Genomic DNA, 25,072 nt, shown 5'->3' on the forward strand with positions numbered 1-25,072 from the left:
ATGGGCGTGACGTCACGCAGGGCTCACCGGTAGGCTGCTGCAGTTGCCGCAGGACAGCCAATGAGCACGCTTATACAGCCTGCTATGGTCTGCTGACTGCCGCACTGCGTTGACAATAAATACAAAATTAAGGATAATTTTTTGGCTTCAGATCTCGAGAAAAGATGACTTTACCCGTAGCGTCTCTCTTCTAGAGAGAACCGAGGTTATATTAGGTAACCGAGTACGTTTTATCTCATGTTTGCTTTTGTTACACTATCGGTTAGGTTTAGGGCAGGGTTTAGTGTAGGTGGTTATTTTCAAATGTGATAGAGCATTAACCTTTTAGCACCACTGAACTGGACATTTAATTTCCAAACTTACACGATAAGTTCAACAAATGTAATAGCTACAACTAAAACTGAGCATACTTTTAGTTTCACTCACTAGACATTTCACTTTGAAACTGTCACAAAATGTGTAAGAACCAACGTAATATCATTTTGCAGAAATGACGATTTGGCAATTTGTGCAGAACCATCGACTTTTTGTGTGCGAGTGGTTGGGGTAGACCGTCCAAAATTGTACAAAATATAAATATTTAGCCTTCTGTTAAAATTACTTTTACTGATCGACTGAGCGTTAGGTTTGCTGTACAACGATGAGATAAGGTGCAGCTTTCCTTGCTGTGTCAGTGCTTATATGCTTTAATTTTTTTGTTTCTATGAGCAACAAAATATGTGGAAGACTGAATGATGGGGGACTTATAGGCGTAATATTCTTAATATTCAAGAATAGCGACAGTAAATGCGTTAATGTACAGTATGTTCTTGCTTCGATAAATCAAAAGTAGGCTACCAAGTGGTGCCCCCTCAAATATACTAAGTGCATGATGCCTCTGAACACTGTAATAGCCAATTAGGATCCAGGACTAGAACCATCTGTTTTATAATGTGTATTATTCAACACATTCATAATCATTAATAATTTCTTAAGAACCAAGAGGTTCTTTAGCTCTGAAATAGTTAAAGTCCCCCGTGGTGAAAATCAATCTTTTAATGTTGTCTATATGTATGTGGTGTTTTAATGTGTTTTAAGACAAACCATGTGCAAATTCATGTGTCAACACCATTGCTGAACATTTTCTCCTTAAACGTGTAGTGAACCAAAGACAAAGTCTTTGAAAGAACCAAAGTCTCAAAAACACGGTTTGAAATCGCTGGTGTTTCTGACATCACAAACTACCTTGTAACCAATCAGGGGTGCGTTTCCCATACAACGACGTAACTTGATGCTTCACTACCAAAGTACTATGCATCGTTGAAGAAATCAGCTAGCTAGTCACGACTGTTTCCTGTTTCAAAAATGGTGCTTAAAATCTCTTGATGAACTGAAAGACGTAAATGACATTTGTATGTATTCTAAATAAAAGACACATGTTGTAATGAATGTCAGCTTGCTTATTTTGCTCAAGATACGAATTTATTAAGTCCACATGTCATGCAATCTAGAAACTGTGCTTCTAACCACAGCTTTTGTGAACTTAACTTTGCGATGCTGTTTGTGAATGTTCGTTAGAACTATGGTTTCGGGAAACACAGACTTGTTAAACTAAGATGATAACGACGGAACTTGCGACAATAGTTGGCTAATGATGCTTTTGGGAAATGCACCCCTGGTCAATGTGTGATAGTGCGTTAGTGGAGGCAGGCCTAATTTGTATATGCATAGAACCGCGTATACTAAATGAGGCTAGGGTTACATTCAAGCTATTTTAAGGCATGAAGTTTTTTGTTTTTTTTTCAAGGAAAAAAAGCTTAAAAATGTCATTTTGGTGATCAAAGGTGAGTTTTAAGAGATAAAATGATTGACTAAAGGGTACTTTAACATTTCAAAATAAGATATACAGCATGCGTCTTTCTTTTTTTTATATATAATTTTCTTTTATCATATTTTTACAGGACATTACAAGAATATTAAAAACAAGCAATATATCTGAGTCCAAGTGGGGGAAATAACAAAAACAAGAGACTTCAAACACCATTTGCCTATAATGATTGCATTTCCCCCCTTTTTTCTTTTCTCTTAGAATAAGAGAATAGATGGCAAACATTACTCATGACTCAGATATTCACATGGCACAGTCAAGGCTAAGCTATGATTTCCTAAAGGTTACCAAGATAACGGTGTCTCTCATTCTTTCTCCACTCTTTTTTTCTATTCTCCTTTCCCTGTTTTCTTGCTGTTCTTTTTCCAGAATAACCACTACAGCAGCCTGCATGATGGACCTGAGACGGTACCCCCTCGACGAACAGAACTGCACCCTGGAGATTGAGAGCTGTAAGTGAAAGGAAATGTGAACACACACACACACACACACACACACACACACACACACACACACACACACACACACTGCATATGTTAAAAACACTGGCATGTTTTAGAGGATATAATATGCCAAACAAGCATATCAGGTACCAGAATATTATGACAAATAACAGATTTTTTTTTTTTTTTTTTTTTTTTTTTTTGCTGAACTAATGTTTTAGAGTCTTCTCTAAATAAAATCACAAAAATATTAAATAAAACTCAGAGTTTTAGAGATATCCTAAGATATAAATACAACATGGTAAGACGTGTCTTTAGCTCCATTGCATTTCTAAACAGAACCAAGGTCAATTTCCTTTTTTTGTCATAAAATATTTAATGGAAATAAATTTCAAATAACTTTACAATACATTTAAGCTTTATACCTTAATATACCTCCGCTATTTTGTTATGACAGTATGTGATTCTGACTGGAGGACAACAAACTTCCAAGTACCTTCTTTCAAATGAGACTACAATTATGCGCGTAGTGCCAAGACTGGTAACACTTTGTTGTTAGCACTTAGCTTTCATTAATAAAGCATTAACAAACATTATATAATGTTTAACAGATCATTAGTTAATATATATTCAAATAGCTACAATATGAGATAATGTGCTTTTAAATGTTAACTGATTATCTTGATTTTAAACGTTATAACCACAAACAGGTAGTATTATAATGTATTGTAACTGCTGTTATGATTATTTATCAGATGGTACAACATATTATAAGGTTGTTTGTAAACATTTGAAAGCATTTTAACTTAAAAAAAGATTTTTTATTTATTTTATTTTTTTAGAGGACAATGCATTATAACCCCAGATGAAGCCTGCATTTATAATGCATCGTAAGTGTATTCTTAGTGAATTATAATGCCTAAATAATGCCTTATAAACAACCTTATAATGTGTTGTGTCATCTCATGAATAATCATAACAACAGTAATGATACTTACATACTTAACCTCAATTCAAATATGATCATTCATGTAATGACATTTATACTACGGGGCAGTTGAATGCTTGAATCTGATCAATTGTTCTAAGGTGTCCAATTATTTTCAGGGAAACGCACAGGTAAAGTAGTTCCATGCAGGTCTTGACTGCATTACAGTTCCATATCACTTCGCCAAATAATTTCAATAATTTCAGCAAAAGAATGAAAGCCCACAACGACACTGACCAAGCAAATAAATATAGTATACAATAGGATAAAAAATTATTTCCATGTTTTTTTGCCACAAAATTTCGCCGCTCTCTCCCACTCAAATGCACATACATACAGTATCTCTGCTCTGACGATTTTAGCAGTAAAATAGTTTAACAACTTAAAAGCTAAATGAGATTTCTCACTAGCAATGTAATAACGGCACTGTTCTTGGAGCAGATACACGTACAGTTTCACTACAATTTATAGTTTATACTATTATTAAAAGAAACGCTGGAGCCGAACACTGTTGAGAGACACACAGACTCAGATAATTCATTCACGCTTGATAACTAACTCTCTCTCTCTCTCTCTCTCTCTCTCTCTCTCTCTCTCTCTAATAACTGCATTAATAACTGTGTCAGTCTGCTATCAGTGGCTCAAGCCTCTGTTACTAGCTCTAAAACGACGTTTTGGAATTAGCAACGGAGGCTTGGGATTAGATGTGTAAGAAATTAGTTCTACACAAAAGAGCCTTTTAGGGACAAAAACCTGACAAATTTCTTGAAATGCATCATCTGAACAATGTTTTGAGGTGTGGTAACCTTATTATAAGAGGAATAATTGACTCCTGGCCGTTGAATTATTACAAAAATAATGCTTCATTGAATTATTACAAAAATAATGCTTCACATAATGCTCCGATTTCGTGTTGTGGCCGCATTACCACATCAGGTGTGCATTATTTTTTGGAATAATTCAACAGTCCTCCGTCAATTATTGCTTACTTTGTAATCATTCAAATCCACATTAATAAACAAGCTGTTAATTAGTGTATCATTTGTAGATATAAAGTAAGTCAATAAGTTCATTAGCAAACATTTGCAAGCACATTATCTTATATTTGTAGCTATACCTATTGTAGCTATTTAACAGGTTAAAATAACACATTTTCAGCAATGAATAGTACTAGTATAATAATCCAATCTTCAAAAGTAACAAGTTCCCCTACACTGCACAAATGCCAACTCTTACTCACATTCTGACCACATCACCTTGAAGAAAAATCGTGAACTCGTCCAGCTCATCAATTTCACTTTTGCTTCTTATCTCTGTCACACTCCACAGATACCTAATGTAAGCAAACATAATCATTAAGGCCATTTAAAGCAATCATCCATATCTGCCGTCCTGCCCACTCTGTCTTTAAGTGTCAGTAGTGATAAATGCTCTTGGAGGGGTTTGACACTGAGGGCTCATGGCACAATTGACAGAAGTAGGTAAGATTGAAAGTGTTTGCTGGTTTATCAATGAGGTGCCCTGCACTATCGATCAGTCAGTCGTACCAGGATGTTGTGCCCTGTCCATCACGGGTACATCAGTGGAGCTACAATGATTACGCCATGTACATTGTTTCATGCTTTCTGTTTATCACTTGAGCAGATCAATGCGTCAGTTGCTACCTGCTGAGGCGTGAGCATTTTTTTAGATCTGCTTGTATAAACACTTCTGTACTTTTGGAACATTAACGTTTGCTCTTCCAATAACTGAATTCCTTTGGTGTCACTAACCACACTGTGGGCCTCATTCATGAAACATTTTTGTAAACATTCATAATACCATTCCTATATAAATTTTACACAATCAATATAGAAAGTGTTTGTCAATACATAAATTGTTTGTAAAACCATTCTTATGTAAATTGTTGCTTTAATTGTTTAAACATAAAACTTTTCTTATGTAAATTGTCTCGTTTAATACAAAAATACTGTCCAGAAAACCTTTTTGCCCCCATCTAGTGCCTAAATGTTGTACTTAACAGAAGAAATGCCGGTGTACATTTTCAGTAAAATTATTCTTAAATAATCTTTTTTTTATTTTATTTTTTTACTTTTCATTATATGATACTGAGCTGCCACATTATAGTACATATTAGCGGTTGAACAGTTTCATCAGTTTAATCAGTTTAGCAGTGTCATGATTCTGCCTTGTCTCTGATTTCCCCTGGTCTTGAGGCAGGATCATGACAGGCCCATGTTTTGTGTGTAAGCACATGGCCATTTGTTTGGCTGTGTGCTTGCGTTGTCTCGTCATGTACCCCGCCCCCTTGTTATCTCATCTTGTTATCATTATTGTATCATCGCCGTCACCTGTTTCCCTCATTAGTTTTTCCCTATTTAATCCCCTTGTGTTTTCTGTCCTGTGTCGGTTCATTGTGAATACTGCTGTGATGTTACTCTGTGAATCTTGCCTGTGCTATTATTTCATGTGAGTCATTGCAAAATAGTTCCTGTGAGTATCCTGTCTTCGTTACGAGTCCTGTGAAGATCCTGTTTGTGTATTTGCTGTTAGTTAGTGTCTAGACTTCTGTCAAGTTTATAGTCTAGTTAGTATCCTCAGTCTTGTCTTGTTTTACCCCATTGTGGGCTTTATTTTCCCCTTTTTGCCTATAATAAATCGTGTTTAGTGTACTTTGTCTGCGCCTGGGTTCTCCTTCCTCATCATCATAACAGAATGAACCGACCAAAGCAGAACCCTGCAGACAGTTTGTCTTCCCCTGTTGATCAACCTTTGGCTCTTCTGGAAGATTGGTGGCTCAGAGCCGTTTCTGACTCGAAGAGGGGCAAGCTCCCGTTTCCTCCTCAGGGAGAACTGCCATTGAGGGAGTATGCTCAAGTCGTAGAAAAGAGGAGGTTTTTCTTACCTGACGATCTCCTTAATCGTTACCTCATCGCGGGTCTCAATGATCCCCCTCCACTGGCAGAGCGGGAGAAGCTGGTCCGCCGCTCGTTCCGGGATATGGTGCTCTGCTTATCACGGAGGTCATCGCAGGGTTCCTCCTTGTCGTCTTCCCCTGGTATGCTGCCCGGGATCCCGGAGGGTTGCATTCTCGCTGTTGCTTCGCTGGGGGACCAAGCTCACTCCTCTTCTACGCCCGAGACACCCACCGCGTCTGTTAGCCTCTGCGGAAAGCGAGGAAGACGCTTATCGTGGGAATCTGCCTCAGAGTCCTCTTCGACGGAGTCTACCCTTCCTGGGCTTGTCTTCCCAACTCCTGCTACAGACCCCACGGAGATTCTTCAACCGGCCGCTAGTCCAGCTACGGATTCCGCTCCGCGACCAAGGAGAAAGAGGAGGAGAAGGGGAGCCTCTAGTTCTTCATCTCAGGCTGCCCATTGCGCTGTTCCAGAGCCCGCTCCTGCAAGCGCTGTTCCAGAGCCCGCTCCTGCAAGCGCTGTTCCAGAGCCCGCTCCTGCAAGCGCTGTTCCAGAGCCCGCTCCTGCAAGCGCTGTTCCAGAGCCCGCTCCTGCAAGCGCTGTTCCAGAGCCCGCTCCTGCAAGCGCTGTTCCAGAGCCCGCTCCTGCAAGCGCTGTTCCAGAGCCCGCTCCTGCAAGCGCTGTTCCAGAGCCCGCTCCTGCAAGCGCTGTTCCAGAGCCCGCTCCTGCAAGCGCTGTTCCAGAGCCCGCTCCTGCAAGCGCTGTTCCAGAGCCCGCTCCTGCAAGCGCTGTTCCAGAGCCCGCTCCTGCAAGCGCTGTTCCAGAGCCCGCTCCTGCAAGCGCTGTTCCCGAGCCCGCAGTCGTGTGTGCTGTAGAGAGAGCAGCGGCCGATTCAGCTGCTGAAGCTCTTGCGGTCGGTTTCTGCTTCTCAAAAGATGCCTGTCCTCGTTGTTGCTGACGCATTGTCTCAATACTTAAAACGTCTTGTCCAAATCCTTGAAGTCCCCGCCATGTCTTGTCCTGAGTCTGTGAGCGCCGTACCCCAGTCAGCTGCCGAGAGCGCCGTACCCCAGTCAGCTGCAGCCAGTGTTGATCTGAGGCCAGCCACTCAGAGCGCTGTTCCTAAGTCAGCCACCGCTTGCACTGTCCCAGCAGATGTGTCCAGTCCTGTCCCAGCAGATGTGTCCAGTCCTGTCCCAGCAGATGTGTCCAGTCCTGTCCCAGCAGATGTGTCCAGTCCTGTCCCAGCAGATGTGTCCAGTCCTGTCCCAGCAGATGTGTCCAGTCCTGTCCCAGCTGACAGGAGGATGTCTGTGTCCAGTCCTGTCCCAACTAATGTGTCCAGCCCTGTCCCAGCTGACTGGAGGATGTCTGTGTCCAGCCCTGTCCCAGCTAATGTGTCCAGCCCTGTCCCAGCTGACAGGAGGATGTCTGTGTCCAGTCCTGTCCCAACTAATGTGTCCAGCCCTGTCCCAGCTGACTGGAGGATGTCTGTGTCCAGCCCTGTCCCAGCTAATGTGTCCAGCCCTGTCCCAGCTAATGTGTCCAGCCCTGTCCCAGCTAATGTGTCCAGCCCCGTACCAGCTGTCACCCGACCTCTGTTTGTTTCCCCGGACACCCCTGTCACCACTTCACCCCGGTCTGTTTCCCCTAAGACTGTTCCTCGTGTTTCCCCATCCAAGTCTGCCCGGACCCCTCGTCCTCAGCCAGCATCCTGTCCACCCAAGACCACAGTCCCATCCACACACCCTGGACATTCCCCCATGAACTGTGTTGTCTCCACCTCCTCTGCCTTGTCTGTTGTTTTTGATTTTTCACCCCAACCCTGCTATTGTTTATTCATGTTTGCCGTTGTTGGTTTTTGTCATGTTTTGTTGGTTTGTGTCCATGTCTCAGTCCGTCATGTCACGTGTTTAGTGTTCCCTTAGGGAGCGTCTGGAAGCCGCTCCTTAAGGGAGGGGTTCTGTCATGATTCTGCCTTGTCTCTGATTTTCCCTGGTCTTGAGGCAGGATCATGACAGGCCCATGTTTTGTGTGTAAGCACATGGCCATTTGTTTGGCTGTGTGCTTGCGTTGTCTCGTCATGTACCCCGCCCCCTTGTTATCTCATCTTGTTATCATTATTGTATCATCGCCGTCACCTGTTTCCCTCATTAGTTTTTCCCTATTTAATCCCCTTATGTTTTCTGTCCTGTGTCGGTTCATTGTGAATACTGCTGTGATGTTACTCTGTGAATCTTGCCTGTGCTATTATTTCATGTGAGTCATTGCAAAATAGTTCCTGTGAGTATCCTGTCTTCGTTACGAGTCCTGTGAAGATCCTGTTTGTGTATTTGCTGTTAGTTAGTGTCTAGACTTCTGTCAAGTTTATAGTCTAGTTAGTATCCTCAGTCTTGTCTTGTTTTACCCCATTGTGGGCTTTATTTTCCCCTTTTTGCCTATAATAAATCGTGTTTAGTGTACTTTGTCTGCGTCTGGGTTCTCCTTCCTCATCATAACAAGCAGGCTGAACATGAGTCATTAACAGATGAGTTCAAATCAAACTTGGGGATACAAGAAATAATAGTATGAATTTTATCAACAAGAAACCTTGTTAAGCCAAGGTTGCGTCCTTAATTTAGGTTTCTTCATTTTAAATGGTCACAGTCTTTAAATGGAGCAACTGAGTCCAAAACATTGCCACACAGAGTGTTAAAATAATAAAGTTGATCATCAACAGACATCTCTGAGAAGGAAGACACAGTAGGGCAAACATCCCTAACAAAAGCATCTTCAATCTGTTTAGATGTAACAGAATTAACAGACCGGATTGGACGACCACGGGACTTGACATTAACCTTTGAAGTATTGAGTACAGTGTTAAACAATACTGGCTTATGATCTGATAGACAGATTTCATCAATCTCTATATTACTGACAGTACTGTAAAACCTACTGAAATGACCAAATCAAGAGTATGGGCTTGTTTATGCGTAGACTATGTGACAGACAAAGTGAGATTAAACGAGTCAATAATTTGAAGAAATTCATTAACAAAAGGATGAGAGGGACAACACACATGTATATTAAAATCACCTAGAATTAATAGTTTGTCATAAGGTACCAGAGCAGAAAGATCTTATTATAATAGGGAGGTCGATAAATCAAGGCACAGAGAAGGGCATTTTCTGGACTTATCTTACTGTAAGTACTTGAACTTCAAAACTGCTAAATTGTCCACTGATAATAAACAACACTTAAAACTGTTCTTATAAATTGTAGCAACCCCCCCCACCACGACCCGATGTCCAAGAAGAACTGACTAAATTACAGTAATCAGGTGCCGATTCAGCAAAGAGGGCCAAGTTCATCACAATTTAGCCAAGTTTTAGTTATAAACATAAAATCCATATCACATGTTGAAAAGAAGTCATTAATTAATAATGTTTTATTTGAAATCGATCTTGGTTCCGTAGATTGAGTCAGTGATGCTGAGCATCTGTGAAGGAGCGTGATCAAGATTTCTGAGGTTGCTGAAGTTTACCCCAGCCTGGGGGCTTGATCTTAAAAAAGCTAGATCCGGTAACAATCTGTACACCATATCCAAATGCTGTGGCCAGAGAGGTACGAGGCATGAAGGTCTTAACTCAGATGTATTAAAATAAAAAAAGTAATCCATCGTTAGAGACGTAGGCGAGAGAGGTAGCAGAGAGAGATTCCAATGGTTCAACGCGATTGCGACAAACTCTCCTTAACCGCACCATAGTACCGCCACGCTTCCCGTGTCTTCTCGCCGTTTCCTTCTGTGCAAAGAACAGCCTGGGACTCGACAAATGTCCAATGGAAGTCGGGCTAGGAACGGAGGATTAGAAGATCCGCGTTCTCGTTCATCATAACCCTTACGGCAGAAAGAATGAATCCACAGCCAAAGTATGAATGTCAAGAAGAAATTGGAGATCATATGTAATTAAAGATGTAGCATTATGTGCTGACAAGCACATAAACAACACAGTTACGAACAGAAACAGCGGGTGGCAGCAAGTGAAATGCTGAAGTTCACTATTTTACAACAAACTATTTCTTGCAGTAATCTCTCCTCATTAGCTATGTTTTCTATCCAAAGTTGCGATTTATGCGCAAAACTGAAAATTGCATAAAACATTCACGAATAAAGCACTGTTTACATACACGCATACAAAATGAACAACATCATCACTTCCTGATGAACTAGTGCTGAATATTACTAAATGTAATTTGCTACAGTATATAATAAATTACTTGCACCTCAGAGCATGCAAACGAAACACAATAATGGTATCCCAAAATGTGCATAAAAATAGGTGGATGGAAACATAATAATGTGACAGCTTGTCAAAGAGGAAAAAGGAAGCACACTAAACACTCATCAAACACAAATGTGTGATGAAACTGAGCGCAGCGACCCTCTAGATAACGAACAGCAGAACCATTTACTTTTGCAATTAAAAGTGCTGATAACGACACATAACGCAGACCAATTTACACATCACTAAAACACAAATCACATTTTTGTCTCCATTGATCAAGCAAATTAACTAATTTGTTCAGCACCTTCTGGTAGGTTGTGCAGTATCACTTCACAAATCGGCATGCTTGCTAGATGTAAAATTGCTGTTGTCCAGTGCAATGGTTGTATCTATAAATTAAATACTATGTAAACATTCATTACACTGTCTACCATCTCTACAGATGGGTACACCACAGATGACATCGTGTTCTTCTGGCAAGGAGGGGACAATGCTGTAACTGGTGTGGACAAACTGGAATTGCCTCAGTTCTCCATTGTGGAGCTACGTCTTGTGTCCAGGGAAGTGAGGTTTACCACAGGTATGGATGATTCACTTATGTGCAAAACGGCCCACTTTCAAAGCAACTTACATTGCAATCAAGGTATACATTTTATCAGTCTATCTATTACCTAGGAATTTATCCCATTGCTAGTGTCATGCTATGGTAAACGTGATTTCACCATGTACAACATCTTTGTTGATCCTGGAACAACATTCCAATCAATCAATCAATCAGTGTTATTCACCAATCATTTCCCTTTGATTTTAGAGATAACTTATGGGTAGGGTTTGGTTTAGGGATAGGGATAGGGCTAAGATAAAATTTTCTAACAGGAATGTTGTTCCAGGATCAACAAAATATGTTGATCCAGGAACATGTCTGTCTTGGCAAAAGGCATGGTGACCGTCATGCTATATTTCAAATAATGAACAATAAGGTTAATGATCTGTGTTAGCAGTTGGGGTTTCTCTAGCTCAGCTGATGTTCACACTGAGGTTTCTTTTTTCTCCTGAGAGCCTCCTATGTGAACACAGCTTGGAGCTTAAATGCTGGAAAAATTTGTAGTAATATAAGGCCACTAATATAGTCCACTTGAATTGAATGAAAACGAGTGAGTGAATTCGGACACTGGGTGTGCCAAAAGGGATGCAGCTTATTGCTGTTTAATAATCATTTGAAACTTAGAAAAACTGGCAGCTCCAATAATAATGGAAAGATTTATCTTGAACTCTGTCATGGAAACTAGCTTATAAACCTTAATTAAACAATTTAATCAATTAAAAATACATTCATACCTGTATGATATGCTTTAGCCACATTGGACCAGCGGTTTAGAAAATGAATGGATGAGTGATTCACTGGTCGTTCATTGATCTCAGAAAGCATTATCTGTGAACAAAAATTGTGATGTCACATTATTTATCATGTGACTGTTTGCCTGGGGGAAGGAGGAGGATAAAGACTGTATACAGACAAAGATGCAAAAAAGAACATGAGTTCAGAACAGAAAAAACTGCTGTTCTGTGGATGATGGAATTATTTACAAAAGGACAGAAAACAAATTAAAAAGCAGGCAATTTGCTTGGCAATTACATTAAATGTTATTTGTCTATATGGGACTGTTTGGAATGTGTGTGAAAGCAGAGAACAAGGGAAGATCTGGCTGTTTGAACAAAATCATGCAATTCCAGAACAATTACTGGAACTTTTTCAGAATCTCTGTATGAAGAGACCATATTAGATGATACAATGTATTTTCAACAATTCAACAATGTGGATCTCAATTGCAGGGAGATCATTACATTTACAATAAATAATAAAAAATAATAAAAAAAAATAACTGATCAAACTATTTTTAACATTTATGCTGTGTTCCCTGTGACCTAGTTTAGCTGTCTGGTTAATTAGTCGTTATTTTCACCTGTCGCTTCATCAATTATCTCATTAGTTCCCTTTGTTTGCTCTATGTATTTAAACCCTGTGTTCTCCCTCATTCTCTTTTCGTTCTCGTCAATATTAAGTTGTTTTTTGTGTTAGTTTTGTGTTGACACTATAGTTCTATAGCTCTATGTAAGTCAAAAACAGTGATGAACAATGTTTAATTACATTTTTGGCTTTTAATGTGTGATTAATTTTAATGAATCGTTGCATTCTGACAGTTCATGGAAATCAAGCAGTTCACACAAAGTGGCGTATCATTTTATTGGGTTAAGGAACGGTCACATACCGCTGCATGGCAAAATTTCATGAATGAAATCAGTCACTCCAAAAGGAATCTGTGAGATGGGGAGTTCCGAGAAGGATTTTGCTCAAATTCAACATATGTGTGAGCTGTTAACATCTCTCTGCTATTAATAAACATTGGATCTTTTTTGCCTGTGACATTTTGTGACCGCACCTTTACAAAACTAATTTAATTGCACTGCTTAAATTAATTTAAAAAATGCGTCTATCATTTTAAGTGCATTTGCCCTTGTGTGCTCTTGTTTATTTCATGGAGAAATCCATGGTGAGGTGTCCAAACAAGTGTGAAAAATAAGTGCTGTTGTTGATTCATCAGTTTTTTGCAAGCTGTGATTGGCGTTGGGTGCCACTCATATTCAAATGCTATTTAAGTTACAGCCTGAAGTTATTTCCCTTTCTCTTTGATACAATTGCACCTGAAAGGCTTCCAAAGGAATTTGTTCCATTGCATCTTTATCTGAAAATTTTTCATTTAGGCCTAAATGCAGGGAGATTGGAACCGCAAGGAAATAACACATATATTTATTTCACATCAAAAAATAGCCATTGCAACAATTTGAATAATCAGTACATTGAATAAGTCAATAAATCATACCACACATTACATTTAGCTGCATAGTTTTTAAATGGGCACATACAGGCTAATCTTGGAAAGGCGTCTTGAAACATGCTGCTAACAGTTTTCCTAAACCGCTCACCAGATTTTACACATTTACTGGACAAGCTCTTCAGTTACGTATTGTCCCCCCCCCCCCCCCCTCCCTCCCCCTAAATGAAAAAAAAAAAAAAAAAGACACTGCAGGTTTTGTGACAATTCTCAAAGGGACGTAGACGTTGGCTGCTGAGAAGGGGGTTTCAGAAAAATCTGCCATGTTTGCGACTTTCTGCCATGTTTAATTGGAATGGAACTAGTCCCTGGGAAGGAATCCATTGCTTTGGGGAAATTAAATGCTCCATCTGAACAAATGGGAAAATGACTATCTGTTGTCAAAGTGCAGACTTTGACAATTGCAAATTGTAGATCTATTTTTCCTGTGCTTGCTCTTTTGTGTTCCCGCTTACATGTTGACATCTCTTTTTTCGGTTTCTGCTATGTACTTGTGTCTCCCCAGGTTCATACCCTCGGCTGTCGTTGAGTTTCCGCATCAAAAGAAACATTGGCTATTTTATCCTGCAGACTTACATGCCCTCCATCCTGATCACAATCTTGTCCTGGGTCTCCTTCTGGATTAACTATGATGCCTCTGCTGCTCGTGTGGCCCTGGGTAACCTTCAGATTTTGTTTAAAAAGCACCCTGTTTTTACAGGATATGAATCCCATAGAATTTTAGTATAGAGAACTGGACTATTCTATTTAGGACATAAAGTTTTGTGAAACTACGTCCATTTCTTTTTTCTAAGGCTAAAAAGGTTAAGTCTTCAGTTGGCTTATTAAAAACAAACAAAAAAATGTTTTGTTATGTCATGATTAAAATGTAGTCACTTAGCGTTCTAAAAGAAACCATAACAGTATACTGCCATGTCTCATAATCATGTAATTATGTAAATAAAAATAGTAATAATTCGGGCATGGCTTTTTTTCCAAAAAGAAAAAAAGGTTAGCACTTTAGGGTCCAATTCTCACTATTAACTAGTTGCTTATTAGCATGCATAGTACTAGGATGGCTATTTATTAGTACTTGTATATTAATGCCTTATTCAACATGACCACATTCTACATTCCTTAATCCTACCTTAACTTAACAAGTACCTTATTAACTATAAGCAAGCAGTTATTAGGAATAGTCGTAGTTAATAGGGAGAATTTGACCCTAATCTAAAGTGTGACCAAAAAAATTAGGGGCATGATGTCCATGACGTGACACTGTTTATTCAAATGACTAACAATCTTCCTTGCAGGTGTAACTACGGTGCTCACTATGACAACCATCAACACCCACTTGAGGGAGACCCTCCCAAAGATCCCCTATGTGAAAGCCATCGATGTCTACCTCATGGGCTGCTTCGTCTTTGTTTTCCTGGCCCTGCTCGAATATGCCTTTGTAAACTATGTGTTCTTTGGACGGGGACCCCAGCAGCAGAAAAAGATCAACGAAAAGCTGAACAAAGCCAACAACGAGCGTCCCCGCTATGAGGAGAAGCGTCTAAGGGAACAGGTATGCAGGATCTCTTGTAAACCATTTCTAACGGTTACACAGTTCATTTTTGTTCTAATTAAAACCTAATTTAATTGAATTTAATAAGCATTGACAATGTTCATGCATGTCTAAATCAATACGGATTTACTTAGTTTGTAAGCAGAACAACTTTACTCATCAAAATAACTATTGCCTGAATGAATCACATCACTGCTAAAACAAACATTCAATAGCCCATTAACCATCACTTTACTTAATCAGTGACGTATTTAATTTGATTGAAGTTGCATTTCATTATTAAGAGAGGTTCCTCTTGCTTGGAAATTTACAAATTACATTGTCATTATGTTATCAGATTCTAGTCTGCTTTATTGCCACAGGCTTCTCTTTCAATAGAAGTACCGTGATGTATCAAGAGATAGACTTAGATTCATTTTTCCCTCCTCAAAATGTGTCAGCCATTTTCATACTTAACAACTGTGTTCTAAGCTCAGTTACTAAAATAGTTTTACTGAATTTAGGCATTTGTGTCTGTCTTTTATGCAGGCTCTTTCTTTTTCACCCTTATATTTATGCACTTTTGTATTCTTCGAAAAATTGTTGCTTGATTGTCAGAGTTTATATGGGCATTTTAACGTTCTCTTCATTTTTTTTCTTTCACATTGCAAGGACTCCATTTCAGCGCCGTTTCAAAGCAACACCCTCAGGTCATATACACAGCGAAGAAATCTGTATCTCGAGGAACAAAGAAAAGTCGGGGTACATGCATTTAGAAATCATATCAGCTGAAACAGTGGAAATTTAGAATGAGGAGTTGATGAAATATTGTCATTAACTACTGTGCGTGTGTGTGTGTGTGTATGTGTGTGTGTGTGTGTCAGCCATCGCCTTTTGAATGACGTCTTGTAATCTTCCCAATTGAAGTTTGTTATAACTGTCACATCACATCATCGTTGCATCTGCATGAAAGGTTGAATGGAAGTAAATGCTATTTGAAACAGTTTAGGGCTATCCGCTTCCTGTGGCTGCTCATGACCACCCCTCTCTGTCTTTTATTGCCTCAAGGTGGATGCTTACGGAAACATTCTTCTCACCACTTTGGAGATGAACAATGAAGTGATGCCATCCGACGTAGGCAGCAGCGTCAGTGACTCACGGAACTCTGTCATGTCCTTTGACAGCTCCGGAGTGCAGTTCCGCAAGCCCATGGCTTCGCGGGACGGGTTCAGCCACCACTCGTTGGACCGTAGCGCCATGCGCAGTCGTGCCAACTGCAGGCTAAGGAGGCGCTCGTCCAAGCTGAAGCTCAAAATCCCCAACTTGACGGATGTTAGCACCATTGACAAGTGGTCCCGGGTCATTTTTCCTATCACTTTTGGATTCTTCAACCTTATCTATTGGTTGTATTATGTGAATTGATATGCGTTCCCCTAGGAAACATGGGCCATATTTTGAGAGCACATTGAATTGGCTTTGATACAATTGGAAAATATGTGTACACATATAAAGTTGATACATATGTATATGCATATTTCTATATATTATATTTCTATATACACATGCGTGTGTAAAATCTAAAGGACTTTTCTGGTGTAAAAAAAAAAAAAAAAAACCTTATTATATAGAATGACTTGAATGTTTAAGAATAATACAAGAGAAACATTTCAAGTATTTGAATTTCTTTTCCTTCTGAAACAAACAAATAACAAGCATCAGTCCCTTGTTCGAGGGTACGGAACTAAAGACTGCATGATATTTTCCCTAAAAGAAAAGATCGCAAGAGAAAAAGGACACATCTGAACGTCTCATCGGCTTTTTATTGATACTGTAATCAGCCTCTCGTAACCGCAGCTCATGAAATCAGAAATGCTTGAGCATTTCGGGGAGAGTCAACTGAGTAGGACCCCAGACCCGATCCACTTCTTTCCCCATCCTCACGGAATTGTCCGTTTCTACACTGTACAGCAACCTCTTTTGCAATTATGTGTCATTCCTTGATTTTGCAAGTGACAAGCATTCTCTTTATCGGACCTCAGCTCTGGTCAATGGTTTACACTGGACGGCCATTTTGAGTTTTAACCAGTGCATCCTGCCCAGTGTCAGTACATTTCATTTTCTCTCTTCTCTCTTTTGCAGATCATCTTTTCTTTCATTTTTGGGCTATAATCATATTTTTGGAGGGCGACACCTAAACATGTTCTAGAGGTAGTTCATTAATAGATAATAAGCCACTAGTATGCTTCATTCATCAATAATTTAAGAAAATGAAAAAAAGAGAGAGTACATTCATTCATTCAGTAGCCTTATTGCCATGGTCAGGTAGTATTGGTGTTCTTTCTTTACTCTTGTTCCTAGTGCATTTCATCTGTTCTATTGATACAGTATTCATGAACATCTTGTAGAGCTTTGTGTTGTTTGGAATGGAGGGAAACCCTTAGTGAGCTGTGACGTTTCTTTAGAACTTGGATTTGAAGTTAGTCCATCAACTATGTGAAAAATGTAAAAAATAAGGAAAGAAAAGAAAAGATTATTGTGTATTCAACAGGGGATGTGACCATGTTTTTATCTGTTTCATGTTTAAGTCAACCACTCTGACCATAGTGTGACCTGATATTGTATATATTCAGTCATTGTAGTGAACCATCCCAAGAATGATATACTCTGATGTTTTTAGTTTCTCTAAAATGTGCCTGTCTGAAACCTGAAGGATGTGTCCTCAGTTCATCAATCAGTGAAAGAGGGCCAGATGACCCTTGATCTTTGACCTTTCACTTTAAGCACTGCAGACCCACCCACAGCTCTGACGTTTTGCATCTTGGGATTGAATCTCAAAGATGAATGACATCAGCATAATCAGGAAAAAAAATGCTTCTGAGTCTTTTCGGGGCAAAATGACATGTACGATAAAAGCCATGAACTGAAGTGACAACCAAAAAGGCCTATAATCCATTTCTATTTTTACCATTTACCTCTGATTCACCCACCACCAGTTCTTTTGGGCTTTGCCTCATTATGATTCACATCAGCTTCATTGATCTTTCTCTATCTCCAGGTGACCACAAACTCAGATTCATATGTCAATTCATCTACCATCCATATTCATTCAAATCTTATTTCTGGTAGTCTCTAGTCTCAGAGTAGATCGATGAGTAGAAGCATCCCAACAAATGCTTCTCAAAGCAATGTTGGATCAGTTCTAGAAGATGTGGATGAGAACTGAACTGCTGAATAACTGGGCAAGGGGACATTTAAAAGCGAGGAGGGTCTGGTGGTGCCTTGGGAACGTGAGAGCCCTAGACTTGCTTGAGTTTCTTGATGAGGATATTCTGAGCAGGCCTCAGACCTCAGGGCTTAACAAAGTCCCTTGGCTCTCGATCCCCACACCAGACCTCTCAACAGTCTTATAGGTGTGAACCAACCACCAGATCACCAAAAGATCACTCATTCCATGGAGAAAAAATGGAATAAGAGGAAATAGGAGGCTGTACCTCAATGTACTTGCAAAGTCCTATGTTACATAGAAGCATGTTTGAGGGATGTCCACTTATTGTGTTATTATTTGTTATTGTGAGCACGACCATAACACCTGTGCAAGGGAGCCAGTACTCTCAAGTGCAAAGCGAGACATGCACAGATGCATGCACAGTGTAGCAATTAAGTTAAGCGCAAATCTGCACTAAAAGAGGATGGAGGTCGTAGTGCTTTTCGTGAGTAACTCTAGTTACCATGAGTGTTATGGGGGTGCCTTGGCCAATTACAGCTCTCAGTTGGCATTCAAGATGCTGCAATGCTTTGCCAAATGAAGGTTCAAAGGCAGAGTATTTAGTTACTGATTTGGTATCGCTAGTATACTCATTTAATCTATACTGTTTAGATATGAATTTACAATGTAGACCAGACCATTTAAGCTACAATATAAATCCACCATTACTAGTGCAGTGTTGTAGAAAAGTTTAGCGATTTGAAGTTGAAAATGCCAGCTCCACCATTAGCCAACATTTCTCTTATTGTATTTAAGGGAACCAGATCAGTTAGAAGGAAGATTTTTGCGCTGCCTTTGACACATTGGAAAAGGTGGGATATACAGTACATTGTTTCATTTGAGTGCCAACCACTATTAACTGGTAGAACTGTACAATTTAAATGATGTTGATATATTTTTGTATTAGATATTACTGCTCTAAGTTATCAATCAGTGTTAATAGGCGCTCTAATTTTTCCCTTTGAGCGACCAATAATAGAGCAAAAAAATGCATACAGTATATCATAATCATAACCTATGGTTAGGTATTTTATTCATGAGAATAATTAGAAATTCTTTGAAGTAGTTAGTACAATGCACATAAGTTAGCGCCCATTTACTACATAGCTTCATACATTTCTAGTAGACTTGCTGGCACTATGCAGTCTTTCTTACTAATGATCAGTTTATTGTTCCACATGGGTAACCTGAATCACTATTGGTCCATGCGTCCTGACCAATCACGATAGGCAAGGGTTGAATATTTCAATAGAGAGGGGATTAGCAACATGCTAATGCAGCCATACTGTGCCACTGAGACATGCTGGATGTTGAATTTTGTTCAAGTGGATATTGTGTTGATCATCAACATGTTCTTGTAGCACCAGCACTCTGTTTATTCACAGTGAGCTTACGGCTAAAACAGCTTTTTGGAAAGATTCTGGTTTGTGGGCATTTGTCCCTGCAAGATTTGCCTTAACAAGATCACTAAGCATTTTCATGAAATATTAATGAGCAATACAATGCAACTACAACAAAGTTCATGAGAGAGTGATTCTCTTTCAACCCAATTCAAGCCTTAAACATGGTTAAAGATCATTATAAGTTGATCATTGGACATTTGGGGTACAATTCAGTTATCAGTTTTAGAACCTTAAAGGATAATATAGTGACAAATTAGTTCCCTCAAATGTCTCACCCAGGTACTTTGGCAATGTTTCCACTGCTTAACCTCAGAACCACAAAGTGTAGAACCAAATATTTCCTGGTTTAGGATTACATTGTCTTTTCATTTATCAGACCTCAGTGTAATAAAATAAAATAGGTAATTGTGGCTTTATTTCTCATAATAGCATCTTTATTTCTCACTTTTAAATGTACGCCTAAATATAAAGATTTTTATTCTCTTAATTGCACATTTATATCTAACATCATTTATAATTTAGCGTAATTGCAACTTTTATCTTACCATTTCAACTTGATTTTCTGTAATTGTGTCTTTATTTATCATAATTGCAACTATGTCTCAAAATTATGATATTACTTCTTGTAGCCTAACTGGGCAATCAAAGACTAATTTCCATAATTGCAACTTTATTTCTTGTACTGTAATTGCATCTCAATGTCTCTCCCATACACACAAGTTATTTTAGCGTTTTATCCAAGAAATGTGGTTCTGTGTTTTGTGAGTGGAAACATGGCTAGTGTAGTAGTTCACATCAGAATGGCAAGTAGCAAAACACAATTTTCCTAGAAACTGGACACAGCCTAACTGCTAATTTATTTATAGTTAGCCTGCTTGACCAGTTTGCTAAGTCTGCAACCTACTGCTATATAAACACACTAACAGCTGTATTGGAAAAAATGTTTTATACTTATAAGTTGCTGTTCTGAAAATACATTCTTAGCTGGGTAACTACACTCTCACTTATGTTTCACTATCTGAGGTAGTTGGTGCATGCAACAAATCATTCTAGCATTTTAGATTTTATTTGAAAATTTACTGTTTCATCATAGTGCTAGGATAGATTAATTGTTGTTAAAAACCAATTTGCCAGTTTACAAGGGTCATTTGGTGAAAACACTCAGATAAATGTAGCAGCACTAGGTTAGAGAGGGTGATAGTATTCATGGCCATCCATGTTGAATTTGCTTTTTTTTTTCTTTCTTTTTTTTTCTTATTAAAATAATTTAGTTTTTGTAAACTTAATTTCAAAATCACATGGAGACTGAATCTGCATGGGTAGTTATTTTTTATTCATACAACTTTTGTTGTGTTTTTTGTTGTGTATTTGTTTTGTATGATATGAATTTGTCTATCGAAGAATGTGTCGAATGGGTTTCAATTTGTGACAGAAATTGCTGCTAATTACCTCTTTTAGCGAGTGAAGAGCAAAACAGGGTTCAGTTGGGACCATTTTAAGATGCATGCATAATTTATAGCATTTGGCCATTATTTGCCACCTTAAAACTGTGTTTGAAAAGAAATGGGCCCTTCATGTCTATATTTGTAACACACTCTCTGAAGAATAGTGGCTCAGACATAGATACACTGTTATGACACACAAAAACGACAAGACTCCATCTATTAAGATGGACGTTATATAATGGAAATTTAGAACAACCAAGAGATTTTAGATCAGAATTGTTTAAAGGTAGCATACTCTTGAGCACGGATGGGATTGTTGGCCTTTTTTGGAGAATGTGACTCATCGTAATACTAATGATTTCTTGAGTGTAATTTGATATCTGGTTAGGGGACAGGGGATGCATTTTCCTTTTGCCTTGCACTTTGCTTCAGTTTTAGACAAATATATTGTCTGTTATTGTTTATTGTTCTTTTTTTTTAAGGGGGGGGGGGGGGGGGGGGGTGCTAATGTGTTCTGATGACAATGGAGGACATAATTATCTACGCACTTCACACAAATCACCCCATATGCTCACTTCCACATTTTCATTCCATTAACATAACTCAACAAATCATCGAATAGCTTTTACTCGAGTACATTGTTTTTGTCTTTTGCTACATCCATCCATGAAGCAGGAGAAAAGGAAGTACAAAAACTGTTGAACTGATTTTAATGTGAATTTTTCTTGCCTCTTGTGTATATGTGTAATTACATGTGAATTGTATTGTAAATATGATATCTTTCACTTATATTTCTTAATGCATGAACAAAACAGGGCAGTTGGTAATAACAGCTAGCCTCAATGCTACTGGCATGGACAGCTTTTGCAGCACCGGCATAACTTCTGCAAACAAAACCTATCTCTGAAAAAAAAAAAAAAAAAAAGAAGAGGAGAAAAACTCACAAAAAGATACCGGTTTTGTTTTGCATGTCTTACGTTTTCAGAAAGGTTTATTTTCATAATTTGTTTTCTATTCTAAAATTGGCGATTCATATCACCCTCACATACAAGGGAAGGAAGCTTTTTGCTTCTTCTTGTACACAGAGATCGAACCAAACACTGTAAATCTTAAATTAAATATAGAAAATAAAAAAAGACAAATACTATCTATATTAGAAAAGGAGAATTACGGAGAAAATGATTCATGGAATTCATCATAAAAAATATGCGAAGAATATGCACATTTTCATCCTCTCTTGCTTTTTTTTAATATATATATCACATAGAATTGAGAGTAGATACACCTATTAAGCCATTAGTTCAAAGTAGACTAGACCTGCTTACATCTTGTTGAACAAAACAGCAAGTTAAAGTCTCATGCCATGAGAATGCACGACTGGCAAAGCAAATTCTCAGAGTTTGTTAAAATGTATAGGCCAGTAACTTTGCTGTGCTGATTTTCTTTGCACCAGGATAGCGTTACCGATAAAGCGAATTATAACACATAAACACAGCACACACAAGTTAAGTACTAACCTAAAGTGAAAATCCTCAAAAAATAAAAATAAATACAAATTGGCAAATATCTAGGGCAACCACTTCATACCTAATTTGAGAGTTCAGTCGCTATTTATACTGTTTTGTTTCATTTCTAGTTGCCTGTATTTGTTGTATTCTTTAAATGAATGGTTAACTCTTATTGTTGATGTTTTCTCATAGAAAGGAAATATATTTCTACTTTACATCCTGCCCTGAAAGTAAAATGCATTCTGTTTTTGTGTTGTACTGGTTTTGTTCTCATTTAAGGTTTGATTCTGTTGAACTATTGAGGTGTGATGATTTATGACGATCCATTTGGGAGTATGATTTGTCTTCATGAAATCAACATTTGTAAAGTAAAAGGTTGTATTTTCTTCTTTATTTTTTTCCCCTTTTCTTTATTTTATTTTTGTCAGTGCCAATTAATGTAATGGTGTCGGTCAGCTTTTCTAGGTGTTTGAGCAAAATGTGTTTTTTACTAATACAAGATGTTACAGTATGTGGTACAAAAAAGGGTTCTAAGTAACCAACTGACTTTTTACAAATAAAGGCTTATACAGTAAAGAACGACAACGCTGAAGTCTTTTTTATTTGCCATTTGTGGACTAACGGTTGCATTTATTTTCTTTTGGCTGTTGGTCTAAACGAATTAGTCCCCAAATGGTAAATCATGTATGTTTTTAGAACATGATGTAAGTAGAGACATTCAAAGTATTATAACAAACGTACTGCAGGTCTTCACATTGTCATTTTCTTTCCTTTTCCTTTTTTTTTTTTTTAAAGGGCTGCAGAGGAGAATATATATATATATATAGTGAAGACCATAGTAATGTCTTATATAACCACTTTAAATTTGATTTAATTTTGATTTGATTGCTCTAAATTAACACGATGTCGATATTTCATGCTTTGAATATCACGATTATCGTCAATACCGGTATATTGCGACACCCCTAATACACACACACATATATATATATATATGAACATAACATAAACATATATATATATATATATATATACATATATACATATATATATATATATATATATACATATATACACACACACATATATAGTGAAGACCATAGTAATGTCTTATATAACCACTTTAAATTTGATTATAATCATGATTACATTACCAAAGATACACCTCGCGCCAAACCCTTGGTCTTGAATAAAGTACCATCAGAACCCCAGCTGGAAGAGTGTAATCTTTGCCCCATAACAACATTAGTCTGGATTATCATATTTACCAAAATTCTGTAAGAGAATCAAAAGAAAAGAAATACATTAGGGCTCCCATCTGCCATAAAGAGCAGTCTAACTTGCATTGATGAGAAACTAAAACAGTTGCATCACTTTGTAGAAACTGGGAGACAAAACACAATGAAAGACAGCATAAAGTAGCCATCTGCAATGCAGTGAACAAAGACTGTCCTTTTATTTCACTCCTCCATTCTTTGTGAAATCTGCAGTTTAACATTGATTTTTGGAGTTCCTCTTTACTATTTTAGCACTCTACATTGTTAATATATTAATAGTCTATATAGTGAGTTCTTAATTCATTATCCCTGTAATTAACTAAATTGTTATTGTTTAATTAGCTCAAATGTAAAGAGTTGGAACATGTTTGTTATGCTTTGTTAACTTAAATAGTTCTCACTTTAGATTAGGTCACGGAGAATCGTAAAATTTACATTAATTACAGTTTTTTTTTCAATTGCTTACACACTAAAATTAAAACTTTTCCACAATTAGCAAAACCTTACACTCAAGGAGCAAAACACCGGCCTAGATTTGCACAACTGTAAGCACATTGTCAGCTTCACACTTTTTTGCAAAACATTACACACAGTGATTTGCAAAACACTAAACACACTTGTATGCATTTGACACAGAAATTTATCATGATGTAATTTCCTTGCAACTTCAAAGCAAAGGCTTTGGCATGAACCAATTGGTTAAACACAGCCACCAGGTGTCCACACACACTGGTGCTTAATTGTAGACACACCAATCAGGTGTAAGCACTATAAAAAGGCAACAGGTAAGTTCACCTGTCTTCAACAAAAATGGACGGTGTCAGAGGAAGAGAGAGAGTGCGGATGAGAGGGGGAATCCGGAGAGAACAAGTTGGAGGAAGAGGCCAAGGTAGAGGAAGAGGGAGAGGAAGAGGAAAAGGAAGACCTCGAGGAGGGGTAGGACAAGCACAAAGAAGAAGACAACCAAATCTGTGTAACGAAATTCGTGCTACAATTGTGGACCATGTAATAAACCACAGACTAACACTGAGGGAGGCTGGACTTAGAGTACAGCCTAACCTAAGCAGGTTCACGGTGGCAGCAATAGTTTGGACATTTCGTCAAGAGCACAGGTGAGAAACGTATATTCTGTCAACAGAAAATCCATAGCTTACTGCATGTACTATATCAACAGTTGTGGTATCTATTCCTGTATCATTTTACAGTAAAGCTACATGTGTTTTGTTTGGCCAACATAGGATTGAACGTCGAGAACACCAAGGAGGGAGGGG

The 25,072-nt window shown here is 38.3% G+C and overlaps 1 protein-coding gene across 1 annotated transcript in view; it reads left to right on the forward strand.

Annotated features, from left to right (window-relative positions):
* The window catches only part of gabrb4 (gamma-aminobutyric acid type A receptor subunit beta4), a 105,772-nt gene extending 82,681 nt beyond the window's left edge, over positions 1-23,091 (forward strand). Inside the window, exons 5-10 of the mRNA XM_079847022.1 lie at positions 2,237-2,319; positions 10,924-11,061; positions 13,881-14,033; positions 14,668-14,924; positions 15,576-15,665; positions 15,972-23,091. Coding sequence (XP_079703148.1) covers positions 2,237-2,319; positions 10,924-11,061; positions 13,881-14,033; positions 14,668-14,924; positions 15,576-15,665; positions 15,972-16,325 — 1,075 coding nt within the window. The 3' untranslated portion in view covers positions 16,326-23,091. The remainder of the gene's footprint in view (positions 1-2,236; positions 2,320-10,923; positions 11,062-13,880; positions 14,034-14,667; positions 14,925-15,575; positions 15,666-15,971) is intronic.
* The last annotated feature ends 1,981 nt before the right edge of the window (positions 23,092-25,072 follow it).

This window comes from Squalius cephalus (assembly GCF_949319135.1).
Source record: "Squalius cephalus genome assembly, chromosome: 17".
Classification (NCBI taxonomy): Eukaryota; Metazoa; Chordata; class Actinopteri; order Cypriniformes; family Leuciscidae; genus Squalius; species Squalius cephalus.